The following is a 22096-nucleotide window of genomic DNA, read 5'->3' on the forward strand; positions in this document are numbered from 1 at the left end:
CAAAGATCACCATAACTTCTTTAAGCTGACTTTTATGCCTTGAATATCAATCCATCTGATGTCCTCAGAAGCCACTATCTTGATGTATGTACACACACACACACACACACACACATTGAAGACATCTTAAAAGACTTAGTTAGAGAAGTGTATTCCTGAAAAGTAAAAACATTTCTGATGGCTGCGGAACCATCCACTGACAGCTGCAGAGGCATGTTTTACTTGGACTAAGCTTGTGCCTATATGAATTGGAGCCTTAATTGCAATACTTTTTTACTTACCCTTGTGTACCTAGGATTATGATTGCCGAGCCATGTGGAAATTCTGTTTAACTTTGAGGAGCCCCTAAACTTTTTTCCACATTCGCCAAAAACTTTTTTTTTTCCCCCCGGGTCCTTGTCCCGGCGCTTGAGGATAGAACCGGCGGATGGGCAGCCGCCGGCACCGAAGACATGACGCCGAGGGGACCGGAGTCCGCTCCCTCTGCCTCCGTACATAACGGGAACCGGGACTGCACGCCCGGCCCCCGCCAAGAAAAGGAGGGTTTGCTAAAAACTTACACTGAGAGGACCAAAGAAAATGTCAAGCCTCGAGGTGCAACATTGAAAGATTCTATGGGCAAAATATCGTATGATGCCGGAAGCACCACAAGAAGATGAAAAAACACCCAGAGTCACCGTTCCAGAAAGAACTAGCCGAAATTCAGCCATTTCAAGGGCTAACATATGATCAAGAACTGGTGGTGATCAAGGAAGAAGTTCAAGATCCACTGAATATATTAACGAAAAAGAAGACTTCAGGAATTGATGGAATGCCAACTGAAATGTTTCAATAAGCTTGTGAAGCACTGGAAGCACTGACTCATCTACGTCCAGCAATCTGGAAGAAAGCTACCTGTCCAACAGACAGAAATATCCATATCTGCACTCATTCCAAAGAAAGATGACACAACAGAAAACACAGATTGTAGAACCATATCATTGATATCACATGCAAGTAAAACTTTGCTGAAGATTGTCCAACAATGGTTGCACATTGACAGGGAGTTGTCAGAGGTTCAGGCCAGATTCAGAAGAGGATGTAGAACAAGGGTTATCATTGCTGATGTCAGATGAATCTTGGCTAAAAGCAGACAAGAACAGTAAGATTTTTTACTTGTCTTTTATGCAAAGGCATTCAACTGTGGACAGCCTTGAGAAGAATGGGAATTCCAGAACACTTAATTTTGTTCATGCAGAACCTGTACATGGATCAAGAGGCAGTTGTGAAAACAACAAGAACATACTGCAGGGTTTAAAATAAGGAAAGGTGTGCCAGAGTTGTATCCTCTGACCATTTGTATTATCTCAGGTTGACTGGAGAAACAAATTCAGAACCAATCATATATGTCAAGGAGAGCTTTATATCAAGAAACTGTAAATATCAGGAAAACATCCCAGCCCAGTCCAACTCAAGTCTTAAGTCTCATGCTAGTCCAGAAGTCTCTCCTCAGACAAATGCAGTCACATATGATGATGCATGCTGAGACATACTAGAGGCCCGTGATGAACCGTGCCATTGGATCCACAGAACTTTGCACCCAACAGCCTGTGATCATTGCATGTGGATTCATTGTGATTGGGGCAGAAAATGAGCCTCTGAGGTCAGAAGGCCCCAATCTCTTTGGTATTCCTTTCAAGTGATAGAAAGTTGCTAGGTCCAGAATTAGGTATTGTCATTGCCTGAAAGGGTCATCAGAGATATTTGGGGTTTTGTTGAGTACAAAGCAGCTCTTACTCTTAGCTTAGCCCACTTCTTATCTTCTCTGCCAGGAAGGGCTTAGCATCTCCTCAATCAATAAAATCAAACTCACCAGGGACCCAGTTTATGGAAGGGTTTCCACACTTGCCACACCCAATTCATGCCCCAAAGGGTCCCTACTGAATGCCCCTAATGTAACTGGCGACAGCGTTCACAATTCTTTGGGAACATGGGAAAGAGAAAGGCTTCTGATCAAATAAGACCAGGGCTGCATGGAAGCCATCCTCCACATGGTAGGAGACCACAGGGACCCCCAGGTCATCCAGCCTCTTCTTGTAGAGCAGGGCGTCGTCCCGGAAAATGTCATTCTCACAGCTCAACAAGAAGCCGGGAGGTAACTGAGCCACGGCCTCATCCTCAGCTAGTAAGGGTGAAAATCGTGATCAAAAAGCATCCCTGTCTCCAGAAAGGCTGCCTCATTAAAAGGGGCCGAAACAGGCGGTTGATAGCGGCTTGGCTTGAATTTCTTGGGTATGTTGTCTGGACTGAGCCACTTTCGGTATTTCCTCCAGAGTTCTTGGGGCATAAACGAACCATTCAGCATGGCACCCCACCAGGAGTGGCCAATGGACATACAATCGCACAGACATGTCAGCATTAACGTCTGAGTGAGGACCGGACGTTTTTGTACTGCTGATAGGATGGCAGCTGAAAATTGGTCGCCTGCAGAAAGAGACAGATCATGATCTGAGCTCGGATTCGGGGAAGATCCAACTTTTCCAACAATTTTTGGCAGACATAACCGGCTAAGGTGCCACCTACACACTTTCTCCACAGACCAGAATGAGGGAAGGATCACCCCATAAGCTTCCAGATTTTTCAGGAAGCGAATGGAGGCAATGTAGCAGTCTTCTGCTATCACAATCCCCAAAGAGTCTGGATACAAATGGTACCTGAGGCGGAAGCAGAAAGCACAATCAGACTGAGGTGCGTGAGGGTTGTGGGGATGCTGCTTGGACTGGACCCTCAGATGCCCTGCGCTCCGCATCTGGTTCAATTCTCACCACAGTCCAATGGCATGGGCATTTTTATCGCCCCCACCCGCCCCATGAGAACGAGAGGAGGCTGTCTTTCCTAAAACACGCAGGGATTTTTTACTCCGCCAGCCAGGCTCCGTCTGCTTCCCGTGGATCTAGACACTCTGTGCCAGATTAGACCACGGGAAAGCTTTTTCTAAAGGATGCAAAACCACCTGCAAAGTGAGCCGATACCAAAGGCTCAAGTAGAAAGGAAATGTTTTGAAAATGATGATGGCAACCTATGTACAAATGTGCTTGACAGAATGGATGGATTGTGATAAGACATGTAAGAGCCGCCAATAACATGATTAACAAGACAACAACAAACCCATCTGTGATTACAGAAAGGGCCAAAGAAGCCACCACCAACCCCACTGTCCAAACAGGAATGGAGTAGCGATACCAGAAGGGTAGGGGAAAGGTGGGGAGAGGAGGGAAAGGGAGAACCTATCACAAGGATGGACACATAACCACACCCCTTTCCAGGGGGGCGAACAACCGAAACCGTGGGGGGAGACAGCAGTCGGTGTAAGATATGAAAATAATAATAATTTATAATTTAACAAGGGGTCACGAGGATGTGGTGGGGGAAGGGAGGGAAACAAGAGGAGCTGATACCAAGGGCTCAATAGAAAGTAAATATCTGGAAATGAATGATGGCAACATATGTACAAATATGCTTGACACAATTGATGTATGGATTGTTTTAAGAGCTGTAAGAGCCTCCAATTAAAAAAAACTCTTTAAATAAATAAATAAACGAAATGTTCTAATCAAAGTGAAGCTTCTTATTTCAGAAGTTTTAAAATAGCAAACGGCTTCTTATCCCATGACTCAAAAGAGTGGCTTTTTCTTTTTTGACAGAGGACTAGAGGAGGAATTGGAAAACGATCCCAAAATAAGGACATGGAAAAGGCAAGCTAGGCAGGTGTGGCCATCATGGCTTCCAGGTTGGCTACTCACCAGAGATTAGCAATTCAAAATGACCAGCTGCTCCCCCAGAAAGACGTGGCTTTCTCCTCCCGTAAATACTTAACAGTCTCAGAAAGCCACAGGGCAGCGGAGCTCTGCCTGGACTCACTATGGTCAGCATCCACTTGACGGCAGTGAGCTGGGTTTGTGTCCACTAGGCGGGACGCGTGGACATGACTGATCAGAAGCATGCTCAGGGGGAGTTAGTTGAAAGTGGTGTGGAAACCCCCCAAAGGTCCCTCCTTCTGGGGGTAAAAGGACAAGGAGAAGGGACTTTAAGCTGAACTTTTAAAAAATGTTAAAATGCTTGAATCCAGATTCAGGTAACGGAAAGTGTGTGCATTTTTAAAAGAACAGCTTGGCTGAACTGCTTGGATTCGATAGCTTTAAAAAGTATATTGAGGTCCTATCTCTCTCTTTGAGGTTGTTGGTATATTTATGCCTTTTCACTTAAATTTGGTCATTTAAAAGCACCAAGAAAGACATAAGATCTGGATGATTTGGTTTGGAAGAAATGTTAAGGGAAGATAAGATCTTAGTCTAGAGGCTTTCAAATGTCATTAGAGCAACAAAAGTTCTTTTCTCTATTGAAATAACAGAAGGGGCCCTACTGTGTAAAATGCCAAAGTGTAATTGTTCTGCTTTTATCCAAGAACAAAGAGCCTGAGTGCGGACTGTCTCCATCCTCCTGGGCCTCCAAAGCTCCGTCTGAGACGCTGCAGGGGGACTGAGTGCATCAGGAAGCCAGTGTGAAAGTCACCATCTTCTCTAGCCCTTGACTGTCAGTTCTTTTCAAGGTTGCTCAACGTCATCGATTTTAATGAGAGGGCTTGATGGGGCCCTCTGTAACTTCTCAACATGCTCTCGATGAACGATGCATGGATAAATAGGTCAATATTATTACACTGGGTTCGTATTGAAGCCCAGGCAACATAGCAGGTCCTCGGGCTACCTGTGCGTGTCCTTGCTCAGAGGCGGCCCGGCGCCTGGAAGCAGCAAGCACGTGCTTCAGCTTGTTCTCCTTCTAGGAGAGTAACTCCTCACTCACATGCTGAATCCATGAACCTGACACAACGAGAGAAATAGCAAAGATCATGCGCTTACTCTTTGACAAAGATCAATCTCTCACCTCTCAGAAAGAGGGAGACATGCCCTCCAGGTATCCCTGTACTCTTCCCTGGGCACCCACAGCACGCCCCTACCTATCGTCCCCAGTCAGCTGGGTAGGGGGCCCCGGCTGAGGCGGATGGGTGTACTGTTAGAATCAGGGCAGGGAGGGTCCTCAACCTCAACATCTCCTTTTCAGCTCCTCTCAAGGAGTCTTCTCCCAGACATGCTGCTTCATCTCAGACCTCTGACAACCTGAAGCCCCTTACCTGCCTTTCTAATGCCATCAGCCATTCCATCAAGATGTTTGTCCCTGCAGAATTACCGTAACACACAGCTATTCCACTCTGAACTATATGGACATCTCAAGTGTCAAGTGGCACGAACAGGTGAATGGCTAAACATTGTGGTACCTGAGACAGGAGTATTATACAGCCATCCAGAGAAAAGATGTTCTGATACATGCTACAACATAGACGAATCTTGAAGACATTGTGCTGAGTGAAATAGGCCAGATGTAAGAAAAGACAAATTCCTACACGAGCTATCTAGAATAGGCAAATCTATAGATTCCAAATGCTCTTAGTGGTTACCAAGGGCTGGGGGAGGGGGGAGCAGGGGAATTGTTCTCAGAGGGTGCACCCTTCCTTCCCTTCCCCCTCTCTTTTCAACTACATATGAGCTCACCATAAGTCAGATTCAACTTTAAAAATCGGACTTTTCCTTTGAAAATTAATAAAAAATTAAATGATGAGTTGGGTGAAGGTTCACAACACAGACCAGTTTTCCTTTCAACAATCTATACACATTTTATTTCACGTCTTTGAGACCTCCACCACATTGTAACATCACTTATCCCACTGCCTCCCACGGTTCCCTATTTCCAATCCTCCTTTCCTAATTGCACAGCAGTGAAATGATTTGATATGAGTCTGCTAGCTATAGCCTGCTGTAACTCTCACCAAATGACGGGGTGGAAGCAGACGAGTTCGTTGTGGAGGACTCTCACGAGGGGATCAGTCGGCTTCACTCTGAGTCATCTCAGAAGGAAGAACAGGCAATCTCATGAGGGCTACAAGAGAGGAAGCCTGAGCTGAGCCGATCTGAGCTCCTGGCACAGAGGAGTGCTTAACAGCAGCACCAGCAAGAGAAGCCCCGAGACACAACAGTGGGTTTCTCACCCCAGAGAATGAGCAAAGCGGAGCACTTTCAGGCAGGAGAGTGAGGTGGCTTGCAGCGTAGGGTGCCCTTTAGGTTGTTAGTTCTACAGGAGCTTCGTAACACTTGCCCAAGCAGGACAGTAGTACTGGTGGGAAGCATTGTGTGGACAAAAGAATTGCAGCCTTACCTTTCTGATACCGACTTGCTTCTCTATTAAATCCCAGAATCAGAGCACTGTATTGTCTGCGAGTTCTCTGTGGCTATTGTCATGAATGATGGAGCACAACAGAGAGCTAGAGGGCCATGAGCGGGATGGTTGATGTCAGAACAGGATAAAGGAGATTGGACGGTGAACACATGCCTCATGGGAATTGGGTTGGTGTGGGATTGGATTTTCCTTCCCTTAGTGAAGTCAGTGGGGACCCCATACAATTTCCTCACTAACCCTTCTAAACTGTCCTTGACGAATACTGTCCTTTGATCTCAAATAGTTGAGCACACTAACATAGGTATCCCCCCTCGCGTGGGAATGTTTCCCTTACAGACCCATCTATTGTTCGGCTGAAAATTGACTGATGGAGGTGAGTTCATTTCCATGCCTAACGGGTGACTAAGGGTCATAGTCTTAGAGTCTCTATCTGACCAGTACACCTTATCTTTTCTATGATTGTTGAATTTGGTTCCATATTTCTCGCTCACTCTCAGTAGGATCTTCTAATGTGGTCCCTTTTAGAGCAAGTAGTGCTGGCAGCCAGGCACGTTGTGGACTTCTGGTCCCAGGGTGGCAGAGGCTCACTGCACCTGAGCCTTTAGTCCACTGTCCTCCTAGCTCCGACACGTCTTCAAGTTTCTTTCCTCCTGACAGGGAATGGCCGATGGATGCGTGTTAAATGGCCATTCCCGACTCCAGTCACCAGTCCTCAAAGTAGCACCCGGTCTCTGTGAACTGCGTTATGCCAATTGTCCTTAGACAAACACTTTCTGCCCCAGGTGATGAAAAGTGTTTACAAATGGGCCGTGCTTATGTCTGTTGGGGTTGTTTTCAGATGCCGTTGAGTTGGCGCTGGGTCATGAGGGACCTTATGTACAACAGAATAGAACAATACCTGGTCCTCCGCTGCTCTAACAATCGTCATGTTTGAGCCCACGGTTGCAGCTCCTGGGCCAAGTCGTCTGCTCTAGGGTCTCTTCCTCCTTCTCCCTGACCCTGCACTTGACCAAGCGATTAGCCAATGTGCCACCAGGACTCCTGGCACATGTTGTTTCCAAATGTAACAAATGTCACTGACTCGTACCCTTAAAAATGACGAAAATGGCAAAATTCTCAGTTCTGTTTCGTCCATAATAAAATGAAAACCAACACCACTTACCTTGCTTGTCCCTTGTGCCAGCTCGTTTCAGCAACCTGTGATAATGATATAAGGAGACATTTCCTACCAAGTCTGAATGCAGGGGCTGGCGGTTGATCATCACACTGACCTTTGGAGATGTGGAGTCTGAAGGCAACTCCAATGAGGAAAGTTCAGACACAAGGGTAAGCCCATAACGTAGATGAGGACTTGGAAGATGTTATCTTCTTCCCTCTCATCAGCAAGACCAGACAGGCTAAGTGTTTTGTGGTAGGTCACACAGAAGTACTATCTGCTCAGTGTATGGGTAGGAGGCAAGAGGTGGGGCTAACTGTGAAGACAGAATCTTCAACTCCAGCAAGGTGTGATGTCTTGGAGTCTAACCAGAATCCCAGGACATGGCCCCACTGCGCCTTCTTTCCACGCCTTAGGTCCCCATCTACTTTTGTGTTTTCAAAGGACCTCAGCTGACAGAGTGGTGTCTTCAGACACTTTCAATGCCAGGTCTTGTTTGGTCCACATTATGAATTAATTAGGTATGTTGACTACCACAGTAAGCATCTACAGAATCATCATTCCCAAATAGCAGCTAAAGCCTCCCCCCCCCCAAAAAAATGGTATATAACACAAAGGAATACCATGCATCATCCATATAAAACCAGGAATCTGGAAACCATTATGCTGTGTGAAGTTAGTCAATCACAAAAGGACAAATACCGTATGAGTCCACTGCTATAGGGATGAGCCTCAGGCTGTCAGGCCATCCAATTTATTGTCCAGGTCAGCCAGACCGCTCGGTAGAGAGCCTGGTTGGTGCCCATGAGCCATGCACTATCCTTTCTCTGTGTGTATCCTGAAGGTCACGTTGACCGAGGGGTCCTCAGGTCAGCTGGGACCATATTTCCAAGAGAGCGGGGAGGGAGGATGATCGCTTAGTGGCTGCCATGCAAAGGTATGATGACGTTTCCCCTGGACTGGCTGAGCAACGAGGGACATTGATGGAAAATCGAGTTATGAGCGAGAAAGGGACCGTGTACATCTTGGAGAAGGGCAGTGCTCTCCTCTTGGTAGAAAAAGGGGGAGGACTAACTTCCTGGTTGGGGAAAACAATGACGAACAATACTTTCTAAGACCCTACCTGGGGTCTTAGTCTGGAAGCAGCTCTGAAACCGGTTCATGCTGGGGGCCCTGCTAGCATTTGAAATTTCGGCATCACAGAACCACACAAGGCACCACAGAACAAACTGACAGACAGATCTGTGTTGGTGGAAGGACAAGAATGCTGCTAAGGAGCAAGGATGGTGAGACTTTGTCTCAGGTCCTTTGGCCATTTTATCATGAGACAAGGGAGAGCAGAGGGTGCTTGGTGGAGGGTCAGACTGAGCCCAAAGTGTACCAGAGGGGAGCTCAAGTGACAAGGTTTTAGCCATTCAAGTCAGAGCTGTCATTTTAATCGATGATAGTTGTCTCTCCAATACGCTCTTTCTGATAACCAGGATATTCCCATCCCTCCAAGATGGTGAGAGGGAAATCACTGGAGGCTTAATTTCTGTGCAGATCCTGCACACCAGAATTCTCACAATCTAGACTCTGATACCATTCTCTCCTTTGAATTTGGATTCTAATTTACAATCACAGCTGTTGGTGTGCTTCTTCCACATGGGTTTAGTTGATGTCTCACTTAGATGGCTGCGTGTCTACAAACATGCCTTTAAGACCCCAGGCTTTATTTCTGATAGCTGGGCACCGTCTACTATTTTCAGCACATTTTGTTGTAGCAACAAGATATTCTGTGTTTCTTTCTTGAGGGAGAGTATTAAGCAGGACCATGCCATAAGAATAATTTATTCTTAGCTTTGAGCTAGGATCTGATTTTAATATTTTTTTCTTTCATATTGGGGTTTATCTGTTGATTTCTTCATTGTAGGTAGCCTTCTTGAATCTTTGTTAGGTGGGTTTCTGTGTTTTTCGGTATATGAAACCCAGGAGAGATGAATCTACTGTGACGAAAGGGTTACAAAGCTGGGGTGGTGGTGGTAAGGGGGGCTGATATCAAGGAGTTCAAGAGGAAGAAATGTTTTGAAACGGATTTTGGCAACAATTGTACAATGCTGCTTGATGTGATTGAACTCTGGAATGGTATGCTGTTTGGATTAGCTCCTAATAAAGTGGTTTGGGGGAGAAAAAGGTAGAGAGTCAGCAAAATCCAAGACCCCCATTGAGATGGGTCAATACAGGGGCTGCAGACATGGGATAAAACCTAACAGTTATGAGGTTGGCACCCAACTGGGTAGTTTCCTTCTGCTGTATGTATGCTGAGAGCTGACTCAACACCACCTAACAGCAACATGTGTGTTCTTTAACAGTACTGCTTTATCTATTTTAATTTGTTTTACTTTATAAAAATTATATTGGTTGAATGTAATTTTTATGTAATTAATTTTTTTTTTACTCTCTTGGATTCTGCTCAGACTCGTCCAAAGTTCCTTGGTAATGAGAACAGGAAAAGCATTTGGAATTAATTGGAGGTTTGACTCCACCCGAAAGCACCTTGGAAGAAAGGTCTGGTGATCTACATTTGAAAAAAATCCCCCATGGAACATCGTAGGGAGCACATGGTGCTTCTGGTTGGGTTTGAATGGCCACTTTTTCCATTAGCGGGACAATTTGTGCCACCCAGGAGTTCGCGCGCGTGTGTGTGTGTGTGTGTGTGTGTGTTTATGTGTGTGTGTGTGTGTGTGTTGAGGGGTAACCCCCCCAAATCGAAATTTTTTCCAGTGCTATATATTTAATTATTATTATTATTTTTTACACAAAACAACTGTATCACCTTCAAAGTACTCTCCACTGCACTTAATACATTGGTTCAATCTGCGATTCCATTCTTGGAAACTCATTTCAAACTCATCCATTTGGATGGCTGACAGCATCTCCCTCATTTTTTTCTGCACATCTTTTATGTCAACAAAACCTTTCCTTTCATGACCCTCGCTAGTCGCGTAAATAAAAAGAAATTCCACAGACTGAGGTCAGGCAGGGAAGGTGTGTGGGGCAAGAGAGTCCGGCTATATTTTTCCAAAAATTGGTGCATTGAGATGGCTGCATGAACAAGTGCATTGTCGTTGGGGGAAACCAGTTCCCTGTCTGCCACAAATCAGGCCTTTCTTTAAAAAAAAAAATCATTTTATCGGGGGCTCTTACAATTCTTATCACAATCCATACATACATCCATTGTGTCTAGAATATATGTACATTTGTTGCCATCATTATTCTCAAAACATTTGCCTTCTACTTGAGCCCTTAATATCTGCTGCTCATTTTCCCCCTCCCTCCCCATTCCCCCCCACCTCGTGAACCCTTCATTATTCATATATTATTATTGTTTTATCATATATTACACTGTCTGATGTCTTCCCCTGCCCTCTTCTCTGCTGTCCCTCCCCCTGGGAGGAGGCTATACGTAGATTCCTGTAATCAATTCCCCCTTTCTACCCTACATTCTCTCCACCTTCCAGGCATCGCCACTCTCACCATTGGTTCTGGAGAAGTCATCTGTCCTGGATTCCCTGTGTTTCCAGTTGCTATCTGTACCAATGTACATCCTCTGGTCTAGCCAGATTTGCAAGGTAGTATTGGGATTATGATAGTGGGGGCGGGGAGGAAGTATTTAAGAACTAGAGGAAAGTTATATGTTTCATCTTTGTTACCCTGCACCCTGCCTGGTTCATCTCCTCCCCACTGCCCCAGCAAGGGGTGTCTGGTTGGCTACCTTTGGGCTTTGAGTCTCCACTCTGCACTCACCCACCTTTTCAATGATATGATTTTATGTTCCTTGATACTTAATACCTGATTCCTTCGACAGTTCGTGGTCACACAGGCTGGTGTGGTCACACAGGCTGGTGTGTTTCTTCCATGTGGGCTTTGTTGCTTCTGAGCTATATGGCCACTTGTTTATCTTTGAGCCTTTAAGACCCCAGACACTATTTCTTTTTATAGCTGGGCACCATCTGCTTTCTTCACCACATTTGCTTATGCACACGTTGGGCTTCATTGATCGTATCAGGGAAGTGGGCACCCACTGATAAGGTTTTTAGCTCTTTGCTGTCTGATAACCGGTCTCTTCTGCACCTTGTGGTCAGACAGGCTCGTTTGCTTCTTTCATGTGGGGTTTTTTTTTTTTTAGGCCTTTTTTTTATATCACACTATTATGCAATCTCTTCAGAACCTCAGTCTGACCTGGTGGAACAAACTCCAAATGCACTCTCCCCCTCACAGCAACAAAACAAATGAGCATCGTCTTGATCTTTGGTTTCACTCGACGAGCTTTTTGGGGGTAAGGAGTCGATGGTGTCTTCCACTGGCTTGACTAAAGTTTGTTCCCAGAGTTGTAAGAACAGCATCATGTCTCATCACCTTGGGGAAAACGTCTGGGGCGCCTTGGGACCCTTCTTCCAAAGCCTGGCACGTCTCTAGGTGACCCTCGTTTCCTGGTCAGTCAGAACCCAAGGCACAAATTTCGCAGCAACTTTCCTCATTCCCAAATCTTGCATTAAAATTCGCTGAACTGAGCTCCAAGTTACTACCGATAACTTCCCCATCCCTTCAATGGTCCGTTGCCTGTCTTTGAGCACAAGTGCACGAATTTTGTCGATATTTTTGTTTATTTGGCAAGCTGACGGACATCAGAAAGAGGCTTGTCATCAATCAACATTTCACCTTTCTTGAAATGAGAAAACCACTCATACGCTTGATTTTTTTCCCCAAAGCATGGTCCTTGTAAGCTGTGTTCAACATCACAACTGTTTCCGGGGCCCTTTGCCCCCTGGAGCAGGAAACAAAACTTCACAGCCGCATGCCATCACAAAAAAAGAGGGGGTGGGGTTTGAGTGAAACTGCTTTCACAAAAAACTCACGGTGACCAGAGAGATGAAACTGCTGGGTGCACAAACTCAGAGCGAGTGCTGGATGCGCACCTAGGAGGAAAAACGTGTACTAAGAAAGCACGACCCAGCCGAGCTGTTTTCCGTTTAGACCCCCTTTTTTGGGGGGTACTGCCTTGTATATATCAGTACATACATGTATGCGCATACATGTGGAGAAAGATGTGAGAGAGATAGATTATATACCTTATACATCAGCAGACACATATCTGCATATAGGTGGAGAAATAAACGACACTTGGAATACCCCAATTGAGAAGATGAAGTTCTCAGAAGGGAGGTCCATTGCCCAGCCACGCACAGTTCCAGGTTGAGAATCTGGACCAAGTAAACGCCTCTGGAGCTTAGAAGTTCTCAACTTGGCCAGTCATAGAAGCACTAAGGAGCTTTACACATTCCGATGCCCAGGCAGGACCCCACCCCTCTAAATCAAACTCTCTGGGGTAGGACTGTGAGCAGTAGGATTTTCTAAAGCCCTTCAGGTGAGTCCAAGGACCAGGCAAAGTTGTGAACAACTGACCTAGGCAGTGGAGGTGATGGAGAAATCATGTGTCACTAACACTGGTTGAGGGAGAAGGCCATGAGCTAGAAAAGGAGGCGGGGCCACTCAAAGAGTTGAATTTGGATGGGAGTGGGCAGCTCCTCCAGCTAAGGTTCTATACCTGTGAGTCTTAGCCTTGACTTCTCCTTAGAGTGATCTAGGCAGGTTGATGAAAATACTGCTGTCTGAGCCTCAGTCCCTGCATGTATAGCATTTAAGCAGCTGACTGATCACTGAAAGGTTACTGGTTTGAACCCACCAGTCTGCTTGTCAAAGTCACAGCTTGGAAACCCTGCTAGACTTTCTACTTCCTCCCACTCTTACTAGGGGTCAGAATAGATTCAGCGATAGAGTGCTAATGGGCTGAGCCCCATCCCCTAAGCTCTGACTTGTGTAAGGCAAGGCATAATGTGAGGATTATATGAAAGCCAGGGTGCAGGTCACTGCTGGACATCCTCTGGGCCCCGTGTCCCTTGCTGCCTGCGTCTCCCTCCACCATACTGACTTCTTTCGTCCCTCAGGCCCATAAAGGCACTCTGCGCCAGACATTGTACTCACGGTCCCTTCGGCTTACACTTCACAGGGCTGGAGCAAGGCTCAGGCAAGCAAGGCTGTCAGTCCTCTTGGACCCAAAATATTTGTCTAAGGAAACACCAGTGTATCTAGTAATCAGGATAAAAGATACTTTGATGTGATCTTTAAAAAAAAAAAAGAAAATGAAGCTAAACAAAGAACAAAGCCATGTTGTTGTTCAGCGTCACGGCGTCGGCTCTGACCCATAGCTACTCGATAAGCTCAACAGAACCCTGTGCCGGCGGCCTACACCGTCCTCACAACGTTCCTATGTCTGAGCCCGTTGATGCGGCCACCGTGTCCATCCATCTCCTGGAGGGCCTTTCTCTATTTCACTCTCCGTCCACTTTCCCCAACATGATGTCCTTCTCCAGGGGCTGGTCTCTCCCAGCCATATGTCCAAAGCATGTAAGACTTGCCGGTCTTGCCTCTAAGGCGCACCCTGAGCTTACTTTGTCCAATTCAGATCGATTCTCCTTTCAGCAGTCCATGGTACGTCTAATAGTCTTCTCCAGCACCACCATGCAGATCCATCGATTCGTCTACGGCCTTCCTTATTCAATGTCTAACTTTCAAATGCATATGATGTAGTGGAGAATTCCATGGTGTGGGTCAGGCGCGCCTTCGTCCTCAAAGTAACATCCTTGCTCATCAATATTCTAAAGAGGTCTTGTGCACCAGATTTACCTAATGTAGGATGTCTTTCCTGATCTCAAACTATGCAGTATGACTTTGTTTTGTTCCCCCAACTGCCTGTGGATCCACGTACAAGTTCCGAATGAGGAAAATGAGTGTTCTGCAATTCTCATTCTTCTCAGGTGATCCACAGCTTATTGTGGTTCACACTGTGCCAAATGGCTTGGCATAGTCAGTGAAAACACAACATCTTTCCGATAGTCTCTGCTTTGAGCCAAGATACATCTGACATCAGCAACGAGATCCTTTGATCCACATCTGCTTCTGAATCTGGCCTGAGCTCCTGGCAGCTTCCTGTCTGCGGACGGCTGCAAACATAATTGGATGATCTTAAGCAAAATGTTACTTGTGTGTGTTATCCGTGATATCGTTCTATGGTTTGAGCCTCCCGTTGGGTCATCTTTCTTCGGAATTGGCTTAAATATGGATCTCTCCCAATCAGTTGGTCGGGTAGCTGTCTTCCAAATTTCCTTTCTTAGACGAGCGAGTGCTTCTAGTGCTTATTCAGCTTTCTGAAACATCTCAGTGGGTATTTCGCCAATTCTTGGAGCCGTGTTTTTGGTCAATGCATTCAGTGTAGTGTGAACTTCTTTCTTTTGCAACACTTTTTGCTCATATGGTACCTCTTGAAATGGCGGAATGGTGAGTAGTTCTTTTCGGTACAGGGACTCTGGGTAGTCTCTCCATCTTCTTTTTATGTTTCCTGCATCATTCAATATTTTGCCTGTAGAAGGACTTGACTCCTCACTTCAGAGGAAAAAGCCTCTGAAACCCTTATGAATGGAACTATTTTCAAAGCTATGAATATCAACATGGTAAATAGCGGCAGATTCTACCTCACACTTCCAAATCACATCTACCCCTGTCAAAGCATGCCTTTCTCAATGGAATATTTTGTTCACCAGGGATTTTTTTCCTCCCATCAAAACAAAACAAAAAGTGCACTATCATGAGTACTGAGTTCTGGGTTTATGTTGTTGTTGTTTACATTTTAAAATGTGTAGCCCAGGGGAAATGCTTCACTGGCCCCCACTTAGTCCTGCCCGAGTTCACTGTGCCATCCTCACGCATGTTCTTGCGCATGACCTCACTGCCACACCCACTGAGTCAATCTCTCTTGTCGAGGGTCCTCCTCCTTTTCACGGTTCCTCTACTTTATGAAGCATGATGCCATTTTCCAGCACCCAGTGTCTCCTGATCACGTGGCCCAAGTAGGTGAGATGAAGTCCCACCATCTTTGCCCCAAAGGATCATTCCGGCTGTACTTCTTCCAGGACAGATCTGTTTGCTCTGATGGCGGTCCCTGGTCCTTTCAATGCTCCTCACTAGAAGTGTAATTAGATCACTGCCCTTCTTCTTTGGTCTTCCATATTCAGTGTGCAGCTTTTGCATGCCTATGAGGTCATTGAAAATACCATGGCTTGGGTCGGGCTCAACTTAGTCCTCAAAGTAGCAACCTTGCATTTCAACACTTTAAAGAGGTCTGTGCAGCAGATTTACTTGAAACAATGTATCATTTGTTCTCTGACTGCTGCTTCCATGAGCATTGGTTGTGGAATCAAGCCAGACAAAAATCCCTAACATTTTCAATCTTTTCTCCATTTATTGTGATGTTACCTACTGGTACCGCTGTGAGGATTTTTTTTTTTCTTACAGTAAGCTGTAAACCATCTCAAAGGCTGCAATTCTTGATTTTCTTTAGCAAGTCCTCACATTAAGCAAGCAAGACTGTCTCATCTGTACATCTCAGGTTGTTAATAAGCCTCCCTCCACTCCTAATAACACAGTTTTCTTCATATAATCCACCTTCCCTGATTATTTTGCTCAGCAGATAGTTTGAATAAGTATGGTGAGAGGATACAACCATGTCACACACCTTAGCTGATCTTAAAGCATACACTATTCCCTTGTTTTGTTCAACACAATTGCCTCTTCATCGATACACAAGTTCTGCATGAGCACAATAAAGTGTTCTGAAAACCCCATTATTTTGAAGGCTGACCAGAGTTTGTTATAATCCACACAATCTAATGCCTTGGTATAGTCTATAAAGCACAAGCAAATATTTTTCTAATAGCTGAAAGCTATTCTTTGCTTTCAGCTAAATCCATCTGACATCAGCAGTGATATTCCTTGTTCTACATCCTCTTCTGAATACGGTAGCCCCCTATGAAGGTACTGCTGAAACCACTGTGGAATGGTCTTCGGCAAAATTTTACTGGCGTGTGATATTGACAATTCCTCATTGTTGGGCCTGAGCTCAAATTTAACTTCCAGAAGGAGCTTTTTCTGATCACAAGAACTCAAAAGAGCGCTCCAGTCCTTCCTCCTGTCCTATCAGTATCCGACATTACCCTACTTGTCCCCATCCAAGTACTACCCAGGTCAGACCCTCCTGACTTCTGAGATCCAATGAGATTGGGCACATTCAGAGTACCAGGTTGTAGCCTACCCTACTTGTCTTTTTATCCATCATGTAGCTCCCTCATCTGGCTCTCATGCCCATGGAGGGTGGGTCTTCTTTGGTCCCACCATGGCCCTCCATGCAGCAGAGACGTTGACACAACTCAGTGTTAATCTTGAACAATCCCCGATTTACCTTTGTAATGAACTTTTCACTCTATAGAGGAAGGACAACCATTCCAGGCAGCTGACTGGGTGCTCAGGAAGTTTCTGAAAATGGCAGTGATCTTTGGCAATGGGCTGACCCGTAAACTCCAGTAAAATCCAGACTCATTGCCATCAAGTTGATTCTCATTCATAACAAGCCTCCAGGTAGATCTTTACGGCAGCAGAGGATGTGTTGTCTCCGTGTAGTAGCTGACGAGTCAAACAGCTGATCTTTCCGTTAGCAACCAAGAATATCAACACTGCACCAGCAGGACTCCTTGGTGGGGCTGTAATCACACCCAGCACCAACTCATATCGACCTTGTGAGCCGGAGTAAGACATCTCCACAGGTTTCTGATACTTTAAATCTTTACAGGGCAGACATCTTTCTCCCAGGGGACAGCAGAAGGGGCAGAGATGTTCACAGATAAGCTTTTGAAATGACAGCAAATTCAGTGTAGTCATTTCCACAACCAGGTGACAGTATCTCAGGGGTGTTGCGCTAGAAAAGTGGAGGGGAAATGAAAAAGAGGAAGGCTCTTGACAAGCGGGATCGAACCTCAATTTTTGAGTTTTTTTCCCTATGAGTGGTTACGCATGGGCTCAATTCACAAGGTCAGCAGTTCGAAACCACCAACCAATTCATGCGAGAAAGATGGGGCTTCTATCCCATCTTACAGAGTTAGAGTCTCAGAAACGTACAGGGGGATTTCTATCCTGCCCTATCGGGTCACTAGGAGTCAGCATTGACTTGATAGCAGTGAGTGTATGTGTATATTTATATGGGAGAAGCTGGATTATATGAAGAAGAATGTGCCATCAGGATTGGGGGATGCCGTTTGAATTTTTCTGTTCAGCCTTTTGACTTTATCATTTCTTCCACTTGCATTAACTGCTCTACATTAAAAGCAAGTTTCAGAGTCTCTTCCACTTTGATCTTTTCTTTCTTCCCTGTCTTTTTGCTTTCTTCAGTAAAGTTGTTCCTAATATTCCCCTGCGGCTCATCTTCTGTCATTGGTGTTCCATACAGCAAATCTGTCCTTAAGATATCTGGAAATTTACAAGGGTTAGACTCAGGATCAAATATTGGCTCTTGTGGACCTGCTTTAATTTTCTTCAGCTTCAACCTGAATTTATATATGAGTAATTGATGGTCTGTTCCACAGACGGCCCCTGGCTTGGTTTTAGTTGCTGATATTGACCTTCCCTATTGTTGTTCCCCACAGATGTAGTCAATTTTGTTTCGGTGTATTCTTCTGTAGAAGTCCAGGTGTATAGTTCTGTTTGTGGTGTTGAAAAAAGGTATTTGCTACAAGCAGGTCTGTAGTCTTGCAAAATACTATCATGTGATTTCCAGCTTCATTTTTATCACCAAGACAATATTTTCCAGCGGCTGTTTCTTCCTCTTTGTTTCCAACTTTTGCATCCCAATCAACAAGAAATATCAATGCATCTTGATTGCATGTTCAGTCAATTTCTGACTAAAAACTTTTGTAGAATTCTTCAATTTCTTTATCAATAGCTTTTGTGGTTGGTGCATAACTGAGTAATAGTTCTGTTGACTGGATTTTCTTGAGGGTAGATAGAATATAATGCTATCACAGACAGTATTGCACTTGACAATGAATATTAGACTCTTCCCCTTGATCGTGTCATTCCTGGCATAGTAAACTGCATGAATTTATGATTCAAAATGTCCAATATCATCTCACTAATGTGTAGGACATCGATCTTCATGCATTTCATTTCCTTTGTGTCCACTTCCAATTTTCCTAGATTCATACTCTGTACATTCCAGCGTCTGATTATGAGTAAATTTTTGCAGTTGCTTCTTCCCTTGAGTTGTGCCCCATCAGCTAATGAAGATCAGGAAGTCTCCACTCCCAGAGGCTTTACTCCTTTCACCTCATCATGGTTGACACTAATTTGAGAAAGCAGCTACTCCCTGTCCCATTTCGAGTTCTTTCAGATCCAAGGGGCCCATTCTCCAACACTCTCTGCAACAATGTTCTGCATCCATTCATTAGCCCTTCAGTATATAACTGTTTTGAAGCTACATACCGGGTCCTTGGTGGCTACTTCTTCTCAAGTGGGCAGTTGGTTCGGTCTTCAAACTTTGGACAATCCAGTTATTAATTGATGTTTGCCCAACTCATTTTGAGTTGGGACCATCAGCAAATGAAGGTCCCTGAGGCTTTACTCTCACAGACTTTACTTCATCCATGTCATTATGGTTGAAGAGCAGGCAGATCTTCATATTTTGAATATTATTCATATTTTGAGTGCCTTCCAACGTGAAGGGCCAATCCTTTGGCACATTCTCTGAGCACGTTCTGGTTGTGTTTCTTAGGTTTTCATTGTCTGATGACTTGATTTTCAGTGGCTAATTCCTCTGAAGTGGATAGTCAGTTCTTTGTTCATAGTCTCTTCTTAGTCTGGAAGCTCTGCTGCTGGTATTTGAGGTGGCACTGACAAAGATTTCAGCATCACAGCAACACACAAGCCAGCACTGTACAACACACCAACAGATAGAGATGGCAAGTACTGTGAGGACATGCAAAAGGATAATGTCAGGGATGGAGGTGGGGAAGGGGGAGCAGGGCAGGGTTGCAGAGTGGGCAGGGGGGAATTTTTTTAGGTAAGATGTTCAAGGAAGCCAGCCAGAGAGAGAGACATTTGAGATAAGACTGGAAGAATAAGTGGTAGCCACTAATGTAAAGTCTGGGGACATCATTTGAAGCTAAGGAAAGAGCAAACACAGAAGACTTGAGGTGGGGGAGCCTGGTGTGTATGAGGCACAGTAAGTGTGACTGGACAGAATGAATGGAGAAGTGGCAGGTGACCAAGCCACAGATGTCAGCAGGCTCAACCCCTTTAGAGCAGGGGTCCTCAAACTTTTTAAACAGGGGACCAGTTCACTGTCCCTCAGACCCATTGGAGGTCCAGACTATAGTTTGTTTTTTTTAAATCTATGAACAAATTCTTATGTATACTGCACATATCTTATTTTGAAGTAAAAAAACAAAACAGGGCAAAAATACCCGGTGGGCCAGATAAATGTCCACAGCAGGCCGCATGTGGCCCATGGGCCATAGTAGTTTGAGGACCCCTGCTAGAGCCTCGGAGACTGCAAGGTGGCGTGTGGATCTTATCTAAGTCATCAGAAAGTCACCAGAGAGCCAGAGCCCAGGAATGCCAAATTCTGGCATTTATTTTTTAAGACTCTTCTAGCTGTTGGATGAGGGATAGGCTGCGAGGGAACAAAGGCAAGCCATAGAGACCCGTTCTGGTGTTAGGGTTATTGGGGAAAGATGAGGTTTAGCAAGAGAAGATGGCGAGTGGGTCTCAGCTGCACAGCTGAGCTGCAGAGAATGAAGTGCATGGCTGCGGCTTGCTTTGTTGGGAGAGGACGTTCAGGACCCGCTGACCACTGTGAGTGGAGAGAGAGGAGAGGTGTCCCAACAGCCAGCATCACTAAACCCCGCCGTAGCACCATCACGACCTTAACTTTGACCAAGAGCACCATGGTATGGGGCAGAGACAAAAGTTCCCCCATGTAGAGTTGAGCATCATCTGCCAGCTATGTGGATTCCCAATTAAAAAATTTCCAACAACCAATTCCTTTGAATTGCTTCAAAAAGGGGGCAGGAGTTTCTGCTGGGAGAGGGTGGGCAAGGTTGTGGATGTCGAGGAGGCTCCTGTGTGCAAAGCAGTGTGGGGATGCCTAACTCAGAGTCCCGAACACTCCGCCTCCGCCGTGGTAGGAGATGACGGCCTGTCGGGGTTTGGAGGAAGCTGCCTTGGCTGGAACAGTCTCACGGGCATCGTTCCAAAATGCAAGTTGGTTACCACAAGGCTGGGGTCCTTTTTAATTATCCAGAGGTCTTCCATGAAACGGAAGAATTTGTACGCAGCGCAAATTCTCAGCTTCTGTAGTATTTGGCCCTGTTAGAGTTAAGAGAAAGAAAGAGCAGCATTAGGGAAGGTTAGATTTTTGTAGGGAGTGTGTGTGTGTGTGTGTGTGTTCTCTCTCTCTCTCTCTCTACTCATGTGAGCACAGCGTGGGGTCCAGGTGGGGGTAGGGGTCAGGGTAGGGTGGGGATGGGAGTTAGGGGTGTGGAGGCAATAGAAGCTTCCCTGCTCATGGAAATGCAAGATCCTAGGTAGTGTACTGTTTAACTTACACTTGACTGATCAAAAGTTCAGAGGTTTGAATCCATTCAAGGCACTTCCGAGAAAAAGCCTGCTTTTGAAATATTGGCCGCTGAACTCTCTGACACATGCTGGGAGCACTGTAATTGGACAGATTCATAAGCTATGTCTGTGTTCAATATGTCAGAGACAGACATATTGCACCCGTCCAAAATGCCTCTTTTAAGTTTTAAATCACAAAGATGTCATTTTGATGAGCATGGTGCCCCTGACCCAGGTTGTGGTCTACCAATGAACTCACATGCTTGTGAAATCTAACAGCAACAAAAAACCTTATGGTCACTGAATGGATTATATAAGCATAATAACCATATGGAACACAGAAGAATTTCCCCCATGGGTTTCTTAAACTGTAAATCCTTACAGGAGTAGAAAGCCTCATCTTTATTCCACAACACATCCAGCAGTTTCAAACTGCCGACTCTGTGGTCAGTAGCCCAAGATGTAACCCACTGGACCACCATGACCCCGATATATGAGAACCGGACAATGATAAAGGAAGCCCTTAAACTGTGAAGGTGGCTCAGAATTTCTAATAGATTGCCAGGAAGAATGAACAAATCTTCAATGAACAAAGTGGGACATCATGCTTGGTCAAGTAGCAGGGCAGCAAATCAGAGGAATACTCTGAAGCCACACAGTGGCTACAACAATGGGCTCAAACTTAAGAACAATTATGAGGCCAATGCAGGACTGGGAAGTCTTAGGAGATGTGATAGTGATATAATCTGTTGTCAATTTGAGAGGATTAAGAGTGGAGGGGTGGCGTTTAGCCTGTCAATCAGGTCGCATCAAATGATGACCTCATTTGTAGGCGCTAAGGAGATAAATAGCTTGGCGGGGGTGGGACACACATGCACTCCTTGAGAGACATTCCTGCTGACAAGACACATGGAGCTACGCTAATGCCCTGGAGCTGGAGGAGTCATGTGGAGTCCCCTGCCAGTGCTGAGATGCTTACACTACCACTGGATCCCAAAGAATTTCCACCTACTGGCCTGTGATCTTTCTACATTGGACATCATTACATGTGTTTTATGAGTCTGAAGAGGACTTTAAAGATTGGTATAAATCATATGGGCTAATATCGGACTTGATGTGGACTGGGCTGAGATA

The 22096-nt window shown here is 45.3% G+C and overlaps 1 protein-coding gene and 1 non-coding gene across 2 annotated transcripts in view; both read right to left on the reverse strand.

Moving 5' to 3' along the window:
* Positions 1 to 394: 394 nt before the first annotated feature.
* On the reverse strand, positions 395 to 543 carry LOC142438406 (small nucleolar RNA SNORA57). The gene has a single exon (XR_012782783.1). It is a non-coding gene; the product is annotated as a small nucleolar RNA SNORA57 (small nucleolar RNA).
* A 1373-nt stretch (positions 544 to 1916) lies between these two features.
* AADACL4 (arylacetamide deacetylase like 4) overlaps positions 1917 to 22096 on the reverse strand; it is a 30235-nt gene continuing 10055 nt past the window's right edge. The window contains 7 exon segments of the mRNA XM_075560625.1: positions 1917 to 2176; positions 2179 to 2421; positions 2424 to 2562; positions 2565 to 2599; positions 2602 to 2676; positions 20498 to 20569; positions 20572 to 20713. Of these exon segments, the coding sequence (XP_075416740.1) occupies positions 1917 to 2176; positions 2179 to 2421; positions 2424 to 2562; positions 2565 to 2599; positions 2602 to 2676; positions 20498 to 20569; positions 20572 to 20713 (966 nt within the window).

Source organism: Tenrec ecaudatus, chromosome 1 (assembly GCF_050624435.1).
Source record: "Tenrec ecaudatus isolate mTenEca1 chromosome 1, mTenEca1.hap1, whole genome shotgun sequence".
Lineage (NCBI taxonomy): Eukaryota > Metazoa > Chordata > Mammalia > Afrosoricida > Tenrecidae > Tenrec > Tenrec ecaudatus.